Source organism: Solea solea, chromosome 5 (genome assembly GCF_958295425.1).
Source record: "Solea solea chromosome 5, fSolSol10.1, whole genome shotgun sequence".
Lineage (NCBI taxonomy): Eukaryota > Metazoa > Chordata > Actinopteri > Pleuronectiformes > Soleidae > Solea > Solea solea.
In genome coordinates, this window is record NC_081138.1 from 26,769,209 (window position 1) to 26,791,571 (window position 22,363).

Sequence of the window (22,363 nt, forward strand, 5' to 3'; positions counted from 1 at the left end):
TTTGTATTGTATTATATATAAATATATTTGGTATTATGTGTTTAAATTAGCACCTAGTACCTATAGTATCATAGCCATGAAATAAATGTAGCCCACAGCAGAAATGCTGAGTGATAATATAACATCATAAGATTATTATCTACTGGTACATGTCAGGTCTGGAACGGTCTGGATCAGTGACGTTGAAATGTTACATAACGGATTTGACCTCACGTTCTGGAAGGATCTTTATCTGTCCAGCATTCTTAAAACACACTCTACTCACAGAGGAACCACTGCAAACATACACAAGTACTCTGTCCCCTACACGGGTCTAAGTAGTAAGGAAGATAAAAAAAAGGTGAAACTAGTTAATAAGGTGATATTATCACATTATTCTGGCTGCTACTCTTACTTACATCTTATATCATTTATATTTCTTGTAGTGTGAGAGTGGATGTTTACATATTATTGTTCTATACCCAGAAGTTGTTCTGCAGACCTACACTTATTTTAAAATTATAATAAAAACAGGACCAAAATTACATTATGATGATAATAATAATAATAATAATACATTAGGTTATATGCACCCCATTATCATATTTATTTATATATAATCTTGTCTAGTGTTTTAATTACAATTGTCTACATGCTATTTAGATTTAATGTTTTGATTCTATTTTATTCTAGTCTTTTTTGTTATTTACAGATTATTTTGCATCATAAATATGTTTTTTTTGTTGTTGTGAGCAAAACAAACAAAACACATTTACTTTGAAATGGTTTGCAATATCAACCTAAATATTTTTAATTGTAATACCATGAGGGATTATCAAGATGTTGTTATTCCTAATGACAAAACATTTAACTGTTGGACTTTTTTCATGTGACCGGCCTCCTCCTGACCAGAGTAAAAGGTCACTGGCCCCCAAGTCATTTTGAGTTTGAGGCCCCTGGTCTGACAAATAAATCATCTTGAATCTTGAATTTTTAATTGCAACTAGTCATAATCTCAAATTTGAGGTATCTTGGACTAATCACAATTATGTTGTAGTGGATATCTCAAACAACAATGTAGTTGAGGATATCCTCTAAAAGTGAATTAAGGTTATTTGGATGGTAAAAGTGATGTTAAATGTCCCAAGGGGAAAGGTATAATGTTTGTCTGAGATGTTCATTAATATTGGTAAAAAAATAATCACACATATCTGTAATAGCTCTAAAACAGCTTGCCTGGCTGAGGACCTCACTGAGGGGGCGTGACCCAAAATGACGTAATCCCAGAATCAAGTGTTCACCAATCAGAGACCTGATATGCAAATGAGCACTTTCTGGGAGGAAGTGATATGACAAGCGGAGCTTTTTCAGTCGCTGTTGGTTGCTACTAGCCCCGGCTAACATTCAGAGGGCGTCCTTCTCTCTCTCCACACACAAACAAACAACCAAACAATAACATGCCACGAATATAAATGAAGACATTTGAAGGAGCGAGGAGCGGATTCAGTTTTCCTCCCAGCTGAAGTGAGTAAGCAAAAAAATGCAGTAAAATACTGCTATTAGCATAAAATGCCGATTTTTTTTCCATAATACATTTAGTTTGAACAATAATTCATGTCTTTCACTATAGTTCACTCTGCCGTATTATTTTTTATTCCACTAAATGTGTGAGTTACTACTACTACTACTACTAATACTAATGGTAATAATAATGATGATAATAATAATAATACTAGTAATGGTGTTATATAGTTGTGTGCTGTGTTGACTGCTGCTCCGGAAGTGTACCGCTTCATATAATACAAGCTTTAAAAACATAGCATAAATTGAGGGGATTGTTTTGCTTGACGGACATCATTTCTCAGTTCTGTTCACTCCCGTGTCGATATAAATGCACACATTGACCGTGTTTCATTAGCTCGGTTATCTAACAGTAGCGGTAACTGTCCGCTGTACGGCGTGAACGCGAGCTGCACAAAAAAAGCCGCCTCTCCTGCCTGTACGCAGTCGTGACAGGAGCTAATAGCTAACACGGAGGGTTTCTTACTTTACTACAGTGTGGTTTATGTATTTCATAAGTCGCCCTTGTTTTTGGCTCATCCTACTCTATACACGAGAGCCACATGCACTCAGTGGATTTGTTTACCGTAGGGATATTAGCTGTGTACTTGAATGTGAAGCGGGTTATTTAATCAAGCTAATTACACGCAGCTGGGGATATTTAAGGTACCATGGTGGTTGTGTTGCTAGATGAAGGTGTACAATAATAATTACTTTGCTGCTATATTGCTGCTATAATATTTGTTACCTTTGTACACTGGAGCGCTGTCTATTCTATTCTATTCTATTCTACTTGGACTAAAAACCTTTCTGTACATTATTTGACCCCTTTATTTATTATTAACTAGAACATGTGGGCTGATGAATGTTTACAAACGTCATAAATGTAATAGTTTGATTTGTATTTGTATGTACAAGACCAAAACATGGTCTAAATGAGGCAGAACCTATCTGTCTGAGAAGCTGGCTTAGTGAAGTGCTATTCTGGTTAGGTGAAGGGCAGGGTTGGGCATTAACTGGTTATGGTTAGAGTAATCGTTTGGCCCATAAAATGTCAGAAAATGTTATAAAATTAAAATAAAGAATTAAAAGTCCTGTGTGTAGGCAAAGATGAAGTATACTCCCCACAAACAATGTGGTTTTTGTAGCCTTAGAGTAATGTGCTGTAGGCCATGGCCTGTTTTTACAGAGGTTGCTATCTTGATCTACCATGTTTCTAAGCAGCCAGAACGAACAGACTAGCTAGAGCACGTGTTACATTTTGAAATGTAAGCTCTCTACAAAAGCAAATGAAATCAACATTATTTCTGGTATGCCAAGGCTACTGATGTTCCCTGATGTGCTCAGGAAATGGAAGGGTGAGTGGTGGTGTCCTCAGTTTGTTGCAATCTGCAGTCTTACTTGTAGAAGATGCTAATTCTTACACACTTGACCTTTTAAAGAGAATAGACAGTGGCAGAAATGCAACTGTCCTGATGCCAACTGCCATTAAACACCAACAATATGAAGATGGTCTGAAACTGAAAAGAATAGAAACAAAACAACCATTTTACTGGATAAATGTTTTGCTTTAATTATCAATGATCAAAAGCCATGACCTGCCAAAACTAATATTTAAGCTATGGAAAGCAGTCAGAGAGAAGACCTTACTTATGCCTGCCTTTAACCAACATCCCGTTTAGCAATGTCAAGCTGGCCATGGACTGGCAAACAAACAGATAAATCAAACAAAACCTTAACCTACCACCACCTCAAACCACTGGTCAGTCTTGGACAGTTTGTAACTTTTATAAGACTAAACAAATACATGGTAGGTGTACTGCAGCCTTGGTAACACGGAGGATAATGACTTTTAAGAACACTGTTGTGTTGAGGGTATTGCACTAGTATTAATAAATAAAGCTTTGAGAGCTTTAAAAGGTTTTAATAGTATTGACACGATATGGGGGAAATTTTGTGAAAGAAGAACAATACTGGATTAAGAAGGGTTAAAGATTTCTTTCTTATAATGTCTTTTATTTCTCAGGTTTGACCACATCACTGTGACCTCAGACTTTTGGAGCAACACGTTATTGGAGGCTAACTTGAACATACAAGGTAAGTGGGCACTTTTTTAGTGTTTTGGATCTTCTTCTTCTTTTCCTTTCGGCTGCTCCCTTCAGGGGTCGCCACAGCGAATCAACCTCCTCCATCTCACCCTGTTCTTTGTATCCCCCTCTCTCACACCAACTAACTTCTATTTTTGTAAAATCATGTCTCTCAGCTTCCCTTTTCTGTTTTGGCAAGATATAAAGTGGCCTTTCTGTACTGTTGACACTTCCTGTTTATGTTTTTGTAATTCCAAAGCTCCGATGACTTAGTTTTTGCTCTTTTATGTAATATGCAGGCATTTCATTACATTTTTAGCATAATTGATTTGATGCTACAATACTATTACGATGTGTTATGATTTACTGCCCTTGTAATGAATTTGTGCAACTTAATGGTAACATTAGTGAGACATAGTTGCATCTGTGAAATTTTGCACATACGTAATCCACATTGCACACACAAATATTACACATAACCTGTGTTGTACACACCCCAAGGTAAAAACACCATATTCACAGTTGTACTATTCCTCAAGCAGCATTGTTGAAAAGCTGAAATGCAAGTTGGTACAAGTTCATATTTCAAATGGTTAAGAGCTTGTATTCTGTGTAGAGAATAATGGATTATTCACTAACCCATCCAAGCATACATAAGAACAGCATTCATTAGAAACCAGTTGTAGGAGCCAGTATTGAGATAATTTAGTTTATGGTTAGTTTGAATGATTAGTGCAGAATTACTAGTTACAGTGTCACTTGTGAGAAGTTAAAGGAGTTAACTGTTGGCCTTATCCCTTTGATTAAATATTCTTCCCAAGGAAAGGAACATGGCTTTGTAGTTATTTAGTTCTTTCGATAAAAGGTACCGTGGACACTTTGATGGCTTTGATAGATAGAGGGACTGCGAGCTATGTCCTGGAAAATATCTAGAAGTTTTGAAGGTTGATTTGTCCGTTAGAAGCTGTACTAGGTTTGGTGTAAAAAGGGTTTTCGACCGCCAGGTCATGCCATATTATGCTAGGTTATGTTACATTACTGTTAAATCAATAGATCGTCATTCACGACCTGGAACATCAAGGGATGATTTCTATGTGTTGTTGATCCAAAAGAAGCTTGGATATATGTGGATAGAAATGTATCTTGTGGAAATAAATGTGCAAACCCTTCACGTGACTCTTGCCCTGGTGATTGATGAATTAAAATGGTACCTATGAGTCAAGCCCATACGAACCTGCCTACAGCTAACGACTTTCGGTGGCTTTGGAGTTAAGTGTACGTTCGCCACTACACCAGTGTTTAAACACAGCATGTTTCCTGAATGTAATCATTAATTTAACGTATTGGCAGCACCTCTGTCTTTTATGAAACAAGGCGAGGTCTATTGACTTACTGTGTAAGCTGTAATGTAATTAAAGGGAATTAATTAAATAACTAAACCGCAATACTATCACTGTTTACAGATCTGTTGCTACAGCACGTTTGGCACTAAGAGGAAAATTTAGGTCAGTCATATGTTATCAGATATTTACCTTACATTTCTGCACTTTCTTAATCACTGTTAACAAGAAGCTTTGTAATTTTGTTGGTAGTAAAAAATGTTGTTATATTTTTTTGTCTGTGTAGAACATTGAAGTATATTTGTTTCACAAGTCTGCAAAGTGATATATGAAAGAAGTTTGGTTCTGTGATTTGTTTTTCCAGAACAATCATGAGCACCCATGAGTCAGACGTGCACACCTTCTCTCCGGAGCTGCCTGCCATGTTTGATGGCATGAAGCTTGCAGCGGTGGCCACAGTTCTTTATGTCATTGTCCGCTGCTTGAACCTCAAGAGCCCCACCGCTCCCCCGGACCTCACGTACCAGGACACTCCCCTCAGCCGCTTCCTTCTCAAGTCCTGTCCCCAGCTGACCAAAGAGTGAGTTGCTTTTAGAGCTTTATGTCTGTCACTCAATGTCACCATGGACGTGGTGTTGCTGCTCAGCCATCTGGGGCTGCAGTGAGGGTAGCAGGTTGTCTGACAGTGGTCCCATCTGTCACCATGTTCTGCATGTGTACTGAAGGTGTCTGGCTGTATCTTCAGCTCCTGCAAGGTTGTACTTTGAGGGCGAGAGCTCAAAGCTAGACTGGGTTCGTACCAGCTGTATTACAGATATGGATTTCTTCACTGCAGGGTGCAGTGATTTGGATTCATTAATGTAACTCTCCCCCTTAGGCTCAGCCAGATGTCTGCTATAGTTTGAATCATCTATTTTAGTGCAAACAGCTAATGTTGTTGAGCAGAACACAATGTTGCTTTGTCATAAAAAACAGGTTAGCAAATTAAAAATGATCAGACAGACTTAAGAAAATTAACAAATAAATAAAAACAAACAAAAAAATGGTGGGGGTGCAAGGGTGAAACCCTGAACCCATTCTTTTTAAATGACAATGTGTTCAACAATATCTTGTGGTGATGTGTAAGGTACTCAAATTGCACAGGAAAAGAGAGGACACATTTGAGATTAAGAGGAAATGGAATGCAAGAAAAAGAGAAAATGGTTTTATTTGTTAAGCAATAAACTTCAATTTGTCTCTTTGTGCATCCATGTACATGTCCCGCTGTCTGCTGTTTTTATAAAACTCCACAGGAAAAATGTATGAAAACTCTCTTCGTGTCTTCATCGTGAGCATCTGCTGATGCATTCAATTGTTACTGAGGCTTTTGCGTTAGAGCTTGCAGAAGGCCACACTGATGTTTATGTTTGTGTCTGCCTTGTTACCACTTCTCTTTCTTTCTTCTCCCTTGAATTGCCGTATGTAGCCTGTAGAAAAGTGTGCGTCGCTATGTTGTTTGGCTGAGATACCTGGAACTTGTCTTCGTTGATGTTTGAGTATCGCGTGTTATTTAAAAGTCACGTTTGTAACACATGATGACACCCTGCAGTGTTGCTCAACAGAGATCAATTACACAATGGAAAGCACAACTTTAAACAACATTTCTGTCTGGCTGTGTTTGGGAACATGCACAGAGGGGGGTTTTGGCTCATGAAAAAACAAATATTTCTTATCCTGTGTGTGCGTCTTAGTGTTTTCCTGTCACTATGAAAGTACAATTAAGACAAAAGAGAGAGGAAAAAAAAAAAAGAAAGGCATCAACACAAATCAAGATTTTAGTTATGATGAAATGATAATAAGGTTGCCTTGTCTGGACTTGAGATATTACTTTTATCACTATTTTAGCTTTAAATTGTCAGGAAAAGTCATTACGGATTTAGTTTTCTTGGTTTCAAAAGCCTGGAAAGTCTTCTTCTGGACTTTGATCTGGACTGAAGATCTTTGCTACATCAAAACCCACCCATGTTTTTGCTTCATGTGTAATAGTTATGATGATGCATTTATGCCCACACTTTATGGGAAAATGACATTTACCTCTGTAAAGGGCAGGCATATGTTTCAGATTCAAACCAAATGTTAAGCTCCTTCAAAATTCTCCAGCCTCTACAAATGTATAAACATTTTCCCCATAAAATCTTGTGTTTTTTGCAGATAGCAGATGATTTTACATGTTTAGCAATTCACACTATATAAAAAAAGTTACATTTCAACTGTTAAGTGTCGACAAAAGTTAAAACTTACGTCTGAACTGAAAAGGTCTACTTTTAGAAAAACAATGTTTTACCAAAATCACCTGCATGAACTATTGATTGGGATGTTTTTAAAGGCTGAAAAGTAAAGAGTACTTTGTTACTGTAGAGTAAGAAATGCTTTCTGTGAATGGAGCTTCTTTGTGTTAAGTTGATAAGACTTGCTGCCATTGACCTCAAACTAACCAGGCAATGTATTTATCACCCAGTCCACATAATAATGAGGCGTTCCTCTTCCTGTACTCAAGTCATAAACCTTCACAGTATCTTCTAGGAAAGCCTGGATAAGCCTCAGCTGACCGAACACTACATGCTGGATTTAAGTGATTACAGTATCACTCAATGGAATCAGACTACGTTTGTGATTGACAACTCTCTTATGCAACTGTATTTTCTAGGTGCAGTATTTGTTGTTGTCATAGCAAGAGACGGGGAAGCACAAGGTTGAAGGTCTTGTGTGACTGTACATGTAATTTGTACCCGTTGTTCTCTGAATATACTTGCAGTCTCTGTGTTTGGTTAATGTATAGTTTTAGTCTACACTGAGCTTGTGTGTCTCATCTCATATTACCTCCCACACTTCATTGTTGGGAAGGCTAACAAGAAAGGATGTTATGTAATTGAAGTGAGATTTTGACACTTTTGCAAATGTGTAATTTTTAGTCACTGTGAACAAAAGCATGTCTCCTGTAGGAGCTTCTGTTAAACAGAAAAAACCCTCCTTGAAAAAAGTTCTTATTGATTATACATTGATGTGACCTTAATATAATTAAATAGGTAATTGGAATATAAAAACAGTCTCCAAGAGCATTTTCCTGTCGGATTATTTACGAGCCTTTGTTCTCACTGTGGAAGATATGATGGTGATTCATGATAATGCATAAAATATAGCACAATATTTCAAAGGAATATTATGTAATCTGAAGACTTGACTCCCACAGCTAACTCCTACAGAAGTTTTACTGGAATAATTTTATTTTGTTGAATTTATTTTTGCTCTAAAAAACACACGCGTGCGACAAAAAGTTATTATCAATTAACAAAAATAGTCAGGGAGAGGCAGTAAGTAAATTAAAATTTTACAAAGTAAGCCTCGACTATGGGGAGGACGAAACCATCATAGTCTGTAATATTTAGAGTGTGTGTGTGTGTGTGTGTGTGTGTGTGTGTGTGTGTGTGTGTGTGTGTGTGTGTGTGTGTGTGTGTGTGTGTGTGTGTGTGTGTGTGTGTGTGTGTGTGTGTGTGTGTGTGTGTGTGTGTGTGTGTGTGTGTGTGTGTGTGTGTGTGTGTGTGTGTGTGTGTGTGTGTGTGTGTGTGTGTGTACACGTACCCAGCTATGGGAGGATTTTTTTTATCTTTTGACTTTAAGTACACATGCACATGTAACTTAGACAAAGCTACAGACTGACATCATTGACGTACAAAAAAGCTGCCACAGTCTGACTTGTTATGTTGTGCCAGAACACTCATGTCTGTGTTGCACACACCACAAATGCAAATGTATGTGCTCAGGATAACATTGTGTTGATGTTATTTGTGTACACTAATCTTTTGCCCCTTTTCTATAGTTGAAAACACTCATGTTTCAAAGTCAATTTCAGTTCAATTTTGTGTGTTTTTCAGATACATTCCTCCCCTGCTATGGGGTAAGAGTGGTCACCTCCAGACAGCACTGTATGGTAAACTTGGACGGGTAAGTGCTCCTCACCCATGTGGAATCAGGAAGTATTTACCCATGCAGGATGGAGCCACTGCAACATTTGACCTTTTTGAGCCACAGGGGAACCATCGACTAGGAGGTGAAGAGCTCTTAAACAAAGATTTTATGCTATTGTTGCATATTTGATGAAACAGAGAACCCAGAAAACTCACATTTGTTTTGTTCTTAGTTGTATATTGTAATTATTTCAGAGAAACTGAATACCTTTGTTTTGGGTTGGATTGTGTTCGGAGGGTAAGATATTACCATCTTTGTCTGTACTAAGATTTTTCTACAATCCATCTGCCTGTTTCAACAGATGACATCACCATGGTGATATGCCCTGGTATTGGTAACCACAGTGAGAAGCATTACATCAGAACATTTGTGGATTATGCACAGAAGGAAGGTTATCGCTGTGCTGTGTTAAACCACCTGGGAGCTCTTCCCAACATTGAGCTCACGTCTCCACGAATGTTCACTTACGGTGAGACCATTAAGATGACGGTTAAAAAGTTAAAAAGGCTACATGTATGTGAGCTTGTGGATGATCTCAAAGCTCTTAGAATTAGATAACGAGATTTAAGCTTACCTGAGCTTATTTAGGATGCCTAATAGAGGTAAATAAATGTGATACTCTTTGCTGATCAGCATTTTCATCTGGAGGTGTATTTAGCTAAGAACTCTTTGTCCTACAGCGGTGTTATTCTGTATTGATTGGCAACTCTCTCACAATTTCTCTCACAGGATGCACATGGGAGTTCGCAGCCATGGTGGGTTATATTAAGCGGGCATATGCTCAGACCCAGCTGATTGTGGTTGGCTTCAGTCTGGGTGGAAACATAGTTTGCAAGTTCCTGGGGGAGAACAAGATGAACCAGGAGCGAGTGCTGTGTTGTGTCAGCGTTTGCCAGGGTTACAGTGCTCTCAGGTGGGTTTTTGTCCTTTTTCTCTTTTTTTAACACTCTTTGTCAGAGCCCCTTTACAAATGTATCACTTGATGTACACATTTGTGCAGTTTAACGTTATTCAAACCATCTGTTAAAACCTGTTGAATCATTCAGATATTCTCCTCATATCTCAATCTCTATTTGAGGAACTTTGGTCAAATGCAGATGATGAAAGAGAAAAATAGTATAAAATTGTCCTGAACCATGGCCTATGTTAATGTTAATACCAGGTCTGAATGAGTCCAAAATGCCCCTTGATCCATTCATTCAGTCATTTGTATTCTTTAAAAAAAAGTTGTTTTGTTTTGAGTTGACAGTAATAATGCAGAAAGGGTTAACTTGCATGCCGTGATGGATTGAACTGGCTTTTCTACACCAGAAATATTTCATCCAAGACTATCCAGAGAGTTGCTGTGTTGTTTTTAAACCATCACTACATGCGTGGGTGGTGGGGTGGATTCTGCACCCTGTATTCATTTGGACTGAGCCCCACCTTTTTTTTTTTTTTGTTTTAAACTCAGCCAGTGACTTTTGGCAAGGATGACTGACAGGGTCTGAAATTTGTGTGTAGGCAGTGAGTGCACGTGAGGGCACGCCTATTATGACTTATGACAGGTTTAATGAATTTTGCCCTCAAATCTCTATCCAAACACAAGTCGGCCCTTCTCTCAGCATTCCTTGGAGTGTGGCCAGCACACTCTTTCACGAAAAGTGTGTGATTGATAAAACATACAACAGTTGAGTTTTAAAATATCAAAAGGAAAATTAAGAAAATCATTTTGTCTCATGGTCAGTGATGTGTTTTTAATATCTTTTAGCCTTTGTGTAGCTTCAGCCAGTTTCTGTCAGTGAGCTGCACTCGGATCATTGACCCCTTCCACCATTGTGAAGCTTTATCCAGTGGATTACACAGCACATTGGGCGTGTTTTTTGAATACTGCACAAAACTAAACACGCGTGTGTGTCTGTCTCTCTCAGGGCCCAGGAAACATTCCTACAGTGGGATCAGTTCAGACGCTTCTATAACTTTCTCATGGCTGACAACATGAAGAAAATCATCCTCTCCCACAGGTAGCACTGTTCCATATGCACAAAGTACAACATGTTTTCCTTTAGTTTTTCATTACAATGAATCTCAGTCAATTTGTTGATGATTACATAGCTATTTTCTGGTGTTTGTCATGTCTTCGGGTTACATCTAACATCTAACCCTCAGGTTTGATGTATTTGCATGTAGCAATTAGTCAACCTGTGAATTGGAATTTTTTGGCATTGCACTAATTAAATGACTGACTTCACACTGACTTGTTTTTATTAATTCTGTTTCTGTGGTTATTTTTATTTATTTTTTTACATGTTACAGACACAGTCTGTTTGGAGGAAGCTCAGGTCAAATGTTGTTTGCAGATCTTGGTCGGCTATTCACAGCAACATCCCTCATGCAGATTGATGAAAGCATCATGAGGTATGTGGTGGAGTGCATTCAGTGAATGTCATAGCTCTCAGTGTTTTGATGAAATACATAGTAGATCTTAGAGGATTGCATCTGTTTTTACAGTAGTGATAAATAGTGTCTAAACTAATTTGTCAAAATAATTTTTTCTTCGTTTAAACAGGAAATTCCATGGCCACAGCTCTCTCAAAGAGTACTATGAGAAGGAGAGCTGTGTTCATTATATTCACAATGTAAGCGTCTGCCTACACCTCACGCCATCTTGCACCTTTTTTCTTGTTTCAGTCTATTTGTGTGTTTTAATATGTGAATGATTATTGTCATATATTCAGGTAAATGTGCCACTGCTGCTGGTGAACTCTGCAGATGATCCTCTGGTTCACGACTCTCTGCTTAAAATCCCTCACACATTAGCTGGTAACTAACACCATGCATATTGTCAACAGAAGCAGGACACGTTAAACTTGTTTTTAATGTTCACCTCAGAAATTTTAGTGTGTTTTTTCGCCTTTTATTTGTCATGAGGTTTGTATAATTTACATTTAGTTAGGGGAGTGCTAACGGCAGAAGCAAATGGTAGGTTAGCCAAAAACAACATTTTAAACTAATAATACTATTCTGCGCTTGGCTCTTTGCGGTGCTGCACTTTGAGTTTGTCAAGTACCTGTAGACATATAATGGTGTATTAGCAGTTTATTCTCTTTTGAATTCAAGTTTTTTTTTGTTTCATGTCTGACTAATGTTCACTGCTAACACTTCATCTGTGGTTTTCTTAAGTATGTCTCTGGTGTGTCTGCTCAGCACCTTGATCAGGACAGGGAGTGGCACAAAGATCAAGTCTATAAGTAGTAGCCTTTCAAACAGCAGCTGTAACAATCACTCACACATAGAGCTCAAATAGAAATAGAGAGCTTTATTTGTCATTGTATACAACGCAGCAATATAATGTTGTGCAACCCTGCTCAGCTAACATCCCTTAATCTGTTTAAAGTGAGCTGAAGTCTTTCACAGGTTCCCCAAATCAAACATTTAACCAATAGATAAAGTTTGCAGTAAGCTCAATCTTGACACGTTAAGTCTGTGCGACTGCATGTACATTATAAAGTGCCTAAAACACTTCCCTTCTCCTCAGCCCATGTTATATTTAAACCTACTGACCATTTCAACTATTTTGGATGAGGGAAATCCCTCATGTAAGGGTGTGTGTGTGTGGAGTGGATGAGTCATGACGAAAAGTACAAGCCACTCTGTTTGACATGTGTCTCTTGAGAGGATCTTTTACAGGATCAGCTGCCCTTAACTACTTTTAATTTAAAAAGTGACGCAGGGATTCTGATACACGACTAACAGGAAAGAACTATACAGAAAAACTTGGAGCACAAAATTAAAAAAGAAAAGGAAATAAAGAAGAAGTAAAAAGAAGAGTTTACAGCTCATTAAGTCAGTCAAGTAGAACTTACCATGTTATATTTAAACTAATTTAGTTAAACTATATTCATACCACGTATACTCAGCTCAGATGTGTCGTGTTCACTGTTCGGTGACTATGAAATAAAGCAATCAAATAGTTTAAAACAATAGTCATATTATAGAAGGTGATGTGTTTAAAAAAACAAAACAAAAATAAATGGTAAATGTGAGCTTCCCAGAATGCCCTGCTCCACCTGTCATTCAGTGCCTGGTGAAATGGTGGCTCCAGGTTCTATGCACTGTGCATAGATTCACACAACAGCCAGCTTCTTGAAAGCTTCATTTACAGATTTCAGATTGAAAAATCAAGTAAATTACAAAGTCTGCAGTACATCTCAACCAGGGTTTAAACTCTCCCTTTAATGGTTTCAGTCATGGTAATTCATGTTTTCTTATCATATCACAAGAATTAGATCATAGAGTGGGTATTTTCTTTGGTGGTGAATCATGTGGTAATGCTCCATCACATTTTAAGTCCATTACACACTGAATACTAAACTGGACCTGAAAGAAAACTCACAGTTAGATGCATATATTTTCACCAGATCAGCCCTACTATGTAGACATGTCCTCATTTGAATTTCAAGATTTATGTATTGTAAATTAAATACCATTGATGTGAAAAGATATGTTTTCTTTAGCTGTATTAACTGTATATTCTGAGGAAAAACATCCTTTTTCTTATCAGTTGGAAAGGATTTCACATTATAATCAGAATTCTGCAGACACTAGAGCATTACACTATGCTGCTGTAATCTGTTGTAATCAAACTGGTTTGTTTGTGTTGAGGTAATGTGGGAACTAGTGGGAACGAATTGGAACTTGTTTTCCAACCCAAGTTAAAACCTGGGTGACCGGTCAGTCAAAGGAAACCTTTATCTTTCAGTAAACCAGAGGTCTTTTGATCAGCCCTATTATCTTCCTGTCTGTGTTTTGTTAGCATTTCCCTCCCTTCTCCCGACACCACCTGAAAAGAGTACGGCATGTGTTTACCAACAAACTGCCTGGCCTTACACGCAGAGAAGACTGCCTCTTTGTAGAGTTCTGGCTTCTGATTAGATTAAATATTGTGAGCTACTCAGTTTCCTTATTCACTTGCAGTCGTTGAACACCTAGTTCTGCTGTTATCTGTTTGACTACACAAATTCACCCTTACTTTCTACAACGGTTATAAAATGATAATCTATGGAGAGCCCATATTTGGGCATGTGTCCAGCGTTGCTTTTCAGATACTGTTGACTGAACACTGTGCAGAAAAAAGTACCCAGGTCTGATTACTGTGTCCTGTGTCACCTTTTTAGCAAAGAAGTCGAATGTGATCTTTGCCCTGACGCTACACGGAGGCCACCTGGGCTTCTTCGAAGGTGCCGTGCTCTTCCCCCAGCCGCTCACCTGGATGGACAAAGTGATCGTGGGTTACGCCAATGCCATTTGCCAGTGGGAGAAACAGAAACCGCCGTGCCAAAGTAGTGAGAGCTCCTGAGCAGAGGGGATGGGGGGGGGGGAAAAAAACCTCTGACGTGACCTCTGTGTCTCTCTCATTCTTTCTCTCCCCTCTCACCTTTTCCAACATTACTGTCCCAGCACTGAGGAGACACCTGAAAACTGCTCTCTCTTCTCTGCCTTCTCCTCTGGTGCTACTCACTGCTACTGACCCACACTTTTTCAAGCCTTCACCACAGTTTTCCTTTGTAAACACCATCACCTTATGTACGACAGTATGTCAAGGAACACAAAACGACAAACTGCCTTTGTGGTTGTTCCCGTTTGCGAGAACTCGATCATGTACATAACAGTGATCCTTGGCTAACGGAGGCGCTGACCAAATACGATGCGGGATGAAGTTAGGCTGACATCAGAAGGAAATTGTGAGCCTCACTCCAAATAATTCAGTGAAAAACAAGAGCACACAAGAAGCCTCCTTTTTAACTTAAATTCAGACTGTGCTGCAGAAGGTGTCCATTTATCACACCTTTTTCAAGAAGCTCACTGCTTATCACCGCCAAGGCCATATAGCCTATTGTCTGCTGTCTTTAACCAACACAGCGTCTTTGTAGTATGTATGTTACTCACAGATGTAGTTTATGTCTGTGTGCCCGTGTAGACGGAGAGTGTCGGAGCATGTGATCCTCGTGTTGTGTTCATCGTCCGTCGGCCCTTATTTCGTCTTCTTTTTGGGTGAACTGTTGCTCTGTGGTTTGTAGAAAAAAAAGATCAGTAGAAGAGTTAATTGTTAGGTGGAATTTTGTATACATTACCTCCAGTTCATGGCCGCGGTCTGGCAGTTACACTTGACTCCTGAAATGAAAGCATTCAGTGCTTTTCAGACATGACCACACGGGATTCATACACATTCCCTAGGTCACATTCTATCACTTTGATTCAGTGCACTTTAAAGCATATTATGCCACAACCATTTTCTTTCAGTTTTTAACTTATACATGGATATGTAGGTAATAATGAAAGGTTAGATGACCAGGATGTTCCCTGTGTTATCCATCAGCTGTGTTTTTGAGCCCTCCTTCTCTTTTGTCTGCCTGTGAGCATATGTATATGTGAAGGGAAAATTTAGATTTTAGATTTAGAATTTAAATCTGATAATCTGAGCTATGAGGTGTGATGAGAAGGAGGGTTGAAGATACAAATGCTGAACCCAAATCTTAATTTCAGAGGATTGTCCTGGTGATTTGTTATATTTGTAATAATGAGATGGAGAAGAGGACACTGCATGCATGAAAAAGAAACTACCGATTTGACTGCAAGGGATTATTTTTGTTTGATAGCCCAGTCAGGAAAACGGGAAAGGGTTTCCAATCCTGACACATCCTGAGAACACCAGTGCAGACTTGTGCAGTCAGTACATAAAACTGATCACAAACCTGTTTTTACTTTCACCTGTGGGCTATTTCAAAGCCTGAATCCGACTGAGAATCTGTTGCAAACCTTCTTGTAAGGGCTTATAAAGCTTCTTCCGCAGCATAGTCACGCCAAGTAAAATCTGTAAAACCTGAACTGAACACTGTGATGAGACAGATGGACGGTTGGATTCAAGCTTCTTGGTGTCAAGCCAAGGTTTGTTTTCCTATAAGAATTGGGAAATAGTGGCGTTTATTCTAGTAGCAGGCAGTTTTGTTTATCTCGAGGAGTGTAGTATATTCTAAACACTATCAAATTCAAAGCATTAAACTGATTCTGTCCATGTGTTGCATCCTCCTGGTCGCAGAGTATTCATCCTCAACATGTAGTTGTTTGGGTTGTTGAGAAAGTGGCATTACTGTATGTAGTAGTGAATATTATCACTACCGAAATCCTATGTTGTTGGGCCCAAACTCAGTTTATCCAGATCTTTTGGTTTTGATACAGTGATCGTCATTACATGTGACTATATTTTGAAATCCAGACAAACACTGATCATTACCTCACCTTCACTGTGTGTTACTGTAAGGCCGCCGCCTGCAGTTATTGTGTTAATGAAGCAAAAAGTTGAAACACTGAATTGAATCGTTGACTTTGAAACTCTTATTATTTGCAATCAGGGACTTCATGGCAGAGCATTTGGTTCTGTGGCTGTTGTGTTGTTACCTCCCACCATGGGGGCCATGTTTGTTTGTCTGACTGTGAGCAGATTAAATCAAAGTCCCAGACAGATTTGGACTAAATATTCCAGGGATGAGATAAAGGGAAGTGTATTGACATGGTGGAAAACTGAGTGTTTCCTTCCAGTTACACAGTCTACATGTCTCTGTCTTTGCTTTCCTCTCCCTCGTCTCTGCATTGATCACTGTTGCCATCTGTTGTCAGGGAGACTCAACTACAACTGCCAGTCGTTCATGACGAACCCTCTCTGATTCACACTCGGCTTATTCAGTTCACGGATCACACACTCACAGTCCACAGCTTTCATTTTGACACTGGCAACAAATGGTGTTGTCTGGTTTCATTCTGGCTTCTGATGACACCAGCACAAACCCAGTTTTCTGCAGTGATGGTTTTCCCCCAGTTTTGCACAAACAGGCAGGTCTAGATGTATTATTTGGATGTATTTTTTTTAATAGTCTAAGTATTTGTGTATTTTTTCTTTTTTTTTGTATTTTGTATTGTTTTTACGTCTTTTGTGTTGCAGTAAGGTGAGTGTTGATGAGTAAAACACACAGTAAGTGTGTGTGTCATATCACCAATGCTGTTTAACAAAAAAAACTAAACTTATTCACTTTATGAAAAGAAAACTAAGTAAAAATAGGCATATTTAAAGAGTTTATTAAAAATATCGAAGGGACCAGGGGTTACAATTTAAGGCAATAACCAACCAGGACAGATTGTGTTTCATTTTAATACTTGTGTGACAAAGTGTGTCAGACCAAAACATCACATACAATGTTCTCATGGATGTGGCATCTGACGTGTGTTTTACATGTGCTCCTCTGTTTTTATCCAGTGCTGCAAGCAGTCTTTCTCACCGTGGGCTCAAATGACCTCAACGAATGAATCCAAAAAAATACACCTTGGTTATTTTTCAGTTAAGATTGAATCGGCTAAAGCAGCAGGATGAGGAGCCCACAGTGTGAAAATGACTGTAGCTTTTTTACAGCTTTAATTTTGTGTTTACAAACATTATGATGCTGAAAGACGATTAAGGGACGTGGAGTGCACATTGTCACACAACATAACATACTCTGATTGAGCACTGGGTGTTTTTGTGGAAGAAAAACCAGTGGTGTGTATGATCTAATTATGAGAGAAAATAAGGTTATTGTGTTCCAAAATAAATTATTTTCTCAATAGAAAAACTTGCCTCTCTTTTATCATGTGTCTTTTTTTAATGAAGGTTTTATCTGGTGAAAACTGGCTGATGTTCAAACCTTCATGAAGGAAAAGCCTTAAGGCTTGAAATGAATTCAAACATCCTCATAAAGACAGGCTTTATGAGGAAATTCTTATTTATACAGATACAAAAAAAAATGTGATTCTTATAAAACAAAAAATTCAGTTTTATTGAAAATGTCTCAATTGGGTCTCAATACAGATGTGTATAAACACAAACAAAGGCTGTTGAGGTAAAGTGTAATGGCACTGAATTGGAAGGCCTCTGCTACTAAAACATTCAAATCTAATTCAGGTTTAACCATCGTCATCATCATCACTTCTCCCTCTTCATACCTCCCCAAAATGCTCTGTGACACTCTTGTGCACTTTGATCTGACAGGACGACACTTACAAGGCTGTTCTGCACTTTGTGAAGTTAATTTATAAGGCAAAAACTCCACCAGCTTAACTGTTACATTGGCTGCTCTGTGACTGTCACCCTCCGTTCGTTTGTGCAGGCAGAGGTGGAGCAAAAACTCTCGGAACTAAGGAAAAAAAAAGTTACCCTTACATAATCTAAACACTTTTTATGTTACTCTTATTTAAAACTCTAGTACTAGATTCTTTTTGCTCACAGAAACTGCCTTGACAAAACAACGATTAAAAAAACCAAACATACATTAACCTAGCTTCAAAATAGACCACATATGAGTTCTGATCACAAAAGAAGCATTTAGGGTGAAGGACACTCTAAGTCTTGTGTTCAAAAATGGGATGTTATTTTTCAGAGAGCAGTGTCCTCGGAGCCAAAAAGCTTGTTGGCGATGGCCTTGCAGTCAGCGACAGAGGACTTTCCGTCGAAATCTGCCGGCAGGATGTCGGCGTCAAACTCTTTTAAGTAGTTATCCAGCTCATCACCGTGAACAAAGACCTGAGGAAGAGATTAAACTCTGTTAGATGAGCGACAACGGGCAGAAACGTGAACGTGAGGTTGACGGCACATCTCGTGGGTACCCTCTCCAGCAGTTTGCTCTTCATGAAGGGTTTGACCACGTTGTAGGTGGTTGTGAAATACCACGGCTGGTGAGTCACGTGTACTGCTTTGAAGCGGGCGGGGAAGGAGTCCTGCAGAGGAATGCACAACTCAGCAGAAGATTTTAAAAAAACAAACATCACAGTCTTCAGGCTCCACATAAGGGAACTCTGTTTTCTTTTTTGATTCTGACCTGCAACATGTCCACCATCTTCTTGAGCTCCGTCGGCTTTATTCCTGAGGCGTGCTGCATGGTGAAGCCCCTGAAGTTCTCTATCAGCACAAAACCGTTGATCTGGGTCTCTTCGTTCTCCAGCAACTTCTCCAAGATCACACAGTATGCTCTCAAGATCTGTGACACACATGCAAGAAATCAGGCAAAACAACTTCTAGAGGTGCATTTAGACAGAAGGTGGATCTGAAGGGGTCAAAGCTGAAGATGCTGAGATCTTTGTTGGGAATGACCAGGATGGACAGGATTGGAAATGAGCATATTTTGACGGGACAGCTCAGGTTGAATAGTTTGGAGTTAAAGTAGGTTTAGATGGTTTTGATGTTGAAGATGGAGCTGCTGGGCAAAAGGAAGACTACAGAGAAGTTTCATGGATGTTGTTAAGGAGGACATGAGGAGACAAGGGAGAGGACAACATGGAGGCAGATGATCTCCTGTGGTGACCTCTGAAGGGAGAAGCTCAAAGAAGAAGATATATAATGTATTATGAAGTGTCTCTGTGATCTATGAGGTTGTTCTACAGCCGTACCTCATCGAATGTGATCTCCTCCAGGTCCCAGTTCTCGATGTTGAAGAGCAGGACCACGCGGCCATACTTGTCTCTGCTGGGCAGGACCACGGGATATCCTGCCTCGATGGTGCTGCGCACCGCCTCAGGCGTCAGGTTCTCAAACAGCTCAGGGTAATCCCTCCTGAAGCGCACGTAACCTGAAACAAGGGTCTACAGTTAGACTCAACCAGAGCCTGGTCAATTATCAGTGCTGTTCAGTGGTGGCTTCAGTACAGACCTACAGGTCAAGGAACCAAGTTAAACTCTAATTTATAAAACTCTTTACCTTGGATACATCTACGGCTGAGTGTCATGGATAGGTACGGTTCTTCTCTGTGTTTGTGTGTCTGTTCGGTGGGCATGGCTGGCCTGGATCCTGAAGTCCCACCTTAATACCTCACCTGTAGATCATCTTCTCATCAAGGCCCCCAATCCTTCTCTGGCCTTATACCCATATTTTGTGTGTATGTTATACCTATTTCGTGACTACGAACATGTCAGAACAGATCTGAAGCTCATCCTGACACACATTATCTGCCTGTGTATGACAACTGAAAGACTGGACGGGGCACAAACAGTTTCACAAACCCTCTGTGAACAGCATGTGACACAATGACGCCCGCTGTCTTCATGTGTTCATAACGCTGCACTAAGCCTCTTCATACCAACGCACCAATTAACCCACAGTGAATGTGTGTATCTACATGTGTGTGTGTGTGTGTGTGCAAACATGTGTTGGGGAAGTAGCAATTAACCCCACAGAACAAGTTCACATTCCCATCACACACATTCTTCACAGAGTAGAAAACAAATCCAGTCCTATTCATATCCCATTTTCCCTTCTTTGTTCATAAATGGGTGTTTATTTATTGTGCTTCTGTTTTTGTGAGGGACAAACCTTCACATAACAACTGCAATACGTAGAAGGAAACTAAACTTGTTTGTCTTGGATGTCGTCGTCAAACTTTTGTCCTTGAGGTTTGAAGAGCAGTCGACTTGATTCTCGAAAGATGTTTATTTTCTTTCTTCAGTTTGGCCCTAATATTTAGTCGTACATACACACACAGTATAGGCCCTATGTGGGCGTGGTCTCTATCTCCTCCCTGGCTCCACATCTGAAGCAAGTTACTAATTAAGCCTCACTCTTTTGCTAGTTTGCAGAATTTGCTAGTTTGTCGTCATTCAGCCTGCTCGCCTGTCTTACCTTTAACCTTTTTTTTTGACCTCACCCAGTATCTGTCTGTGTTCTGTACCTGGCTTTTCTTTTATTTCTTTTTTTAAACCATTATGTCAGGTCTCACTGTAGTGTGAACTCTCCTCTCTCAGACCAACACAATCAGCTCAGGCGCTGGGAGGTTCCCAGCAGAACACGAGTAAAAGTAAACTTGCTGTCCTATTTTGACACAAAGGACGGCTTTGTCGGGGGGGGGGGAAAAACTCGGAAGCATCTCTGAGCCGCCAATTAATGAACATATGCCTCGCAGTCTCAGCGGCGAGCACAAAAGAGATCTCACGCTTAATTACCAAAGCTATTGGAAAAAGGTCAGCGCAGACTGAATTATACAAAAACATCTGAAGGCCAAAAAACAACTTTTTAAGACTCTGCAGTAGAACTGAAATGTATGGCATTGCTGTAAAAAAGCTTGATGCTCAGTCAGTGTACCTCATCTACAGCTTACAAGTATTTTCATAGTTCCTGCTGGTTCTGAAATTTGGTTCAGGCCTCTCAAGGGCCTGGTTTTATCTCAGCTTGGGGCCCCAGACTCTTTCATCATCAAAGCCCACGAGGTCTCCTCACTCACTCACTCACTCACCTCTCATGAGCTCGTGGGCCCTGACCACGTCAAACTTGCGGGCCCTGAGGAAGCGCAGCAGCAGAGAGTCCGGTTTGTCCCCAAAGCGCTGCAGCATCAGTTTGGCCAGGTCGTCTCCTTCTGCTGCTCTTTCCTTCATCATGGCCCGCAGGTCCTTCAATGACGACGTCCTCCTCTCCTCTGTCTCACTCAGTTCATCCTTTGCCTTGAGGGGGAAGAAGAAGATGCCACGTTTGTTTTGGTTTCTTCTGAAAGACGGTCACTGAACTCGTCCGTTTGCACTACTGGGAATTTAAGTCTCACCTTTTGCAGAGTGTGGCCAGGCAGTTTGTGGCATGGTCCAAACACTGGCCCATGATCCTTCACTGTCAAATGCTCCAGCTTGGCGCGCATGGCCTGCTCCTCCTCTGACACCACACGGAACGATCCAGTCTGCATGAAGGTGAATGTGGAGGAGACGTCACATTTTACTCGGTCGACTAACATGAGAACCTACAGCCCAGCAGAGCCGCTACAGACCAGTGAGTGGCTGGTTAATCTGCGTCACATGATTACAGACAGGACTCCTACAGAGCCACTTCTTAAACACAGCTTAAAGGTTCCATCCTAGAGCCACAACAACAACATTAAGCAGCAGCAGCAGCAGCAGCATCATGAGCTGACGGTCAAACCTCCAAGAGCAGATGCTTTTAACCCACGCTCAAGGTTGTTTTCAGACACAGGACTGCAGCAGCCGAACACATTAAAGCAAAATCATATAGTTTCTCTTACTCACAGCAGCCATGGTTGCAGAGTATCTGCGTAGCTTCAGTGACACTGCAAAGAAAGAGAGATTTTTACAAATTGACTTTTTTGTGTGTTTATTCAATATTTTTTATTGCTCTGATATGAATATCTGCAATCATTGAATAATGGAAGAAATACTGTTGCTTGCTGGACAGAAACTACCTGTGTGACTCTTACATGTTGCTCTTGGTCTTTAAATAAAAATGTGTTTTTTTAATCTAATATTCTATATGTTACAATAAATAAATGTCCTCGCACACATGTACATTGACATGGAGATTCCAATTCTGTTTGGATGAGGAAGAGTTTTAAATCTTTC

At 39.7% G+C, this 22,363-nt stretch overlaps 2 protein-coding genes across 6 annotated transcripts; one reads left to right on the forward strand and one right to left on the reverse strand.

Annotated features, from left to right (window-relative positions):
- The first annotated feature begins 1,344 nt into the window (after positions 1–1,344).
- Positions 1,345–14,327, forward strand: LOC131459982 (monoacylglycerol lipase ABHD2). 5 transcript variants are annotated; one of them, XM_058630187.1, is made up of 12 exons: positions 1,345–1,503; positions 3,566–3,636; positions 5,090–5,131; positions 5,331–5,546; positions 8,878–9,053; positions 9,273–9,440; positions 9,701–9,884; positions 10,882–10,974; positions 11,267–11,368; positions 11,520–11,589; positions 11,689–11,773; positions 14,128–14,327. In XM_058630187.1, the coding sequence occupies exons 4-12, from the start codon at positions 5,338–5,340 to the stop codon at positions 14,307–14,309; spliced, it is 1,269 nt and encodes a 422-aa protein (XP_058486170.1). In that variant the 5' UTR covers positions 1,345–1,503; positions 3,566–3,636; positions 5,090–5,131; positions 5,331–5,337; the 3' UTR covers positions 14,310–14,327. The 5 variants fall into 5 exon arrangements, with proteins under 5 accessions (XP_058486170.1, XP_058486169.1, XP_058486172.1 ...); XM_058630189.1 differs by lacking the exon at positions 1,345–1,503 and adding an exon at positions 2,746–2,897; XM_058630186.1 differs by lacking the exon at positions 5,090–5,131.
- A 3,460-nt stretch (positions 14,328–17,787) lies between these two features.
- On the reverse strand, positions 17,788–22,085 carry rlbp1a (retinaldehyde binding protein 1a). Its single transcript, XM_058630305.1, has 7 exons — positions 22,034–22,085; positions 21,562–21,690; positions 21,259–21,463; positions 19,424–19,602; positions 18,856–19,014; positions 18,644–18,754; positions 17,788–18,560 (listed from the first exon to the last, which is right to left on the reverse strand). The coding sequence occupies exons 1-7, from the start codon at positions 22,040–22,042 to the stop codon at positions 18,414–18,416; spliced, it is 939 nt and encodes a 312-aa protein (XP_058486288.1). The 5' UTR covers positions 22,043–22,085; the 3' UTR covers positions 17,788–18,413.
- Positions 22,086–22,363: the final 278 nt, after the last annotated feature.

What these genes read in the sequence shown, in the direction of transcription:
- LOC131459982 (XM_058630187.1), top strand. Translation starts at nt 5,338, where the DNA reads ATGAGCACCCATGAGTCAGACGTGCACACCTTCTCTCCGGAGCTGCCT. An exon ending in TGTCCCCAGCTGACCAAAGA is followed by an intron (nt 5,547 to 8,877) that starts GTGAGTTGCTTT and finishes TGTGTTTTTCAG; the next exon opens with ATACATTCCTCCCCTGCTAT. An exon ending in ATTGATGAAAGCATCATGAG is followed by an intron (nt 11,369 to 11,519) that starts GTATGTGGTGGA and finishes TCGTTTAAACAG; the next exon opens with GAAATTCCATGGCCACAGCT.
- rlbp1a (XM_058630305.1), bottom strand. An exon ending in CTGGCCACACTCTGCAAAAG is followed by an intron (nt 21,464 to 21,561) that starts GTGAGACTTAAA and finishes TTCCCCCTCAAG; the next exon opens with GCAAAGGATGAACTGAGTGA. An exon ending in AGGAGATCACATTCGATGAG is followed by an intron (nt 19,015 to 19,423) that starts GTACGGCTGTAG and finishes TGTGTGTCACAG; the next exon opens with ATCTTGAGAGCATACTGTGT.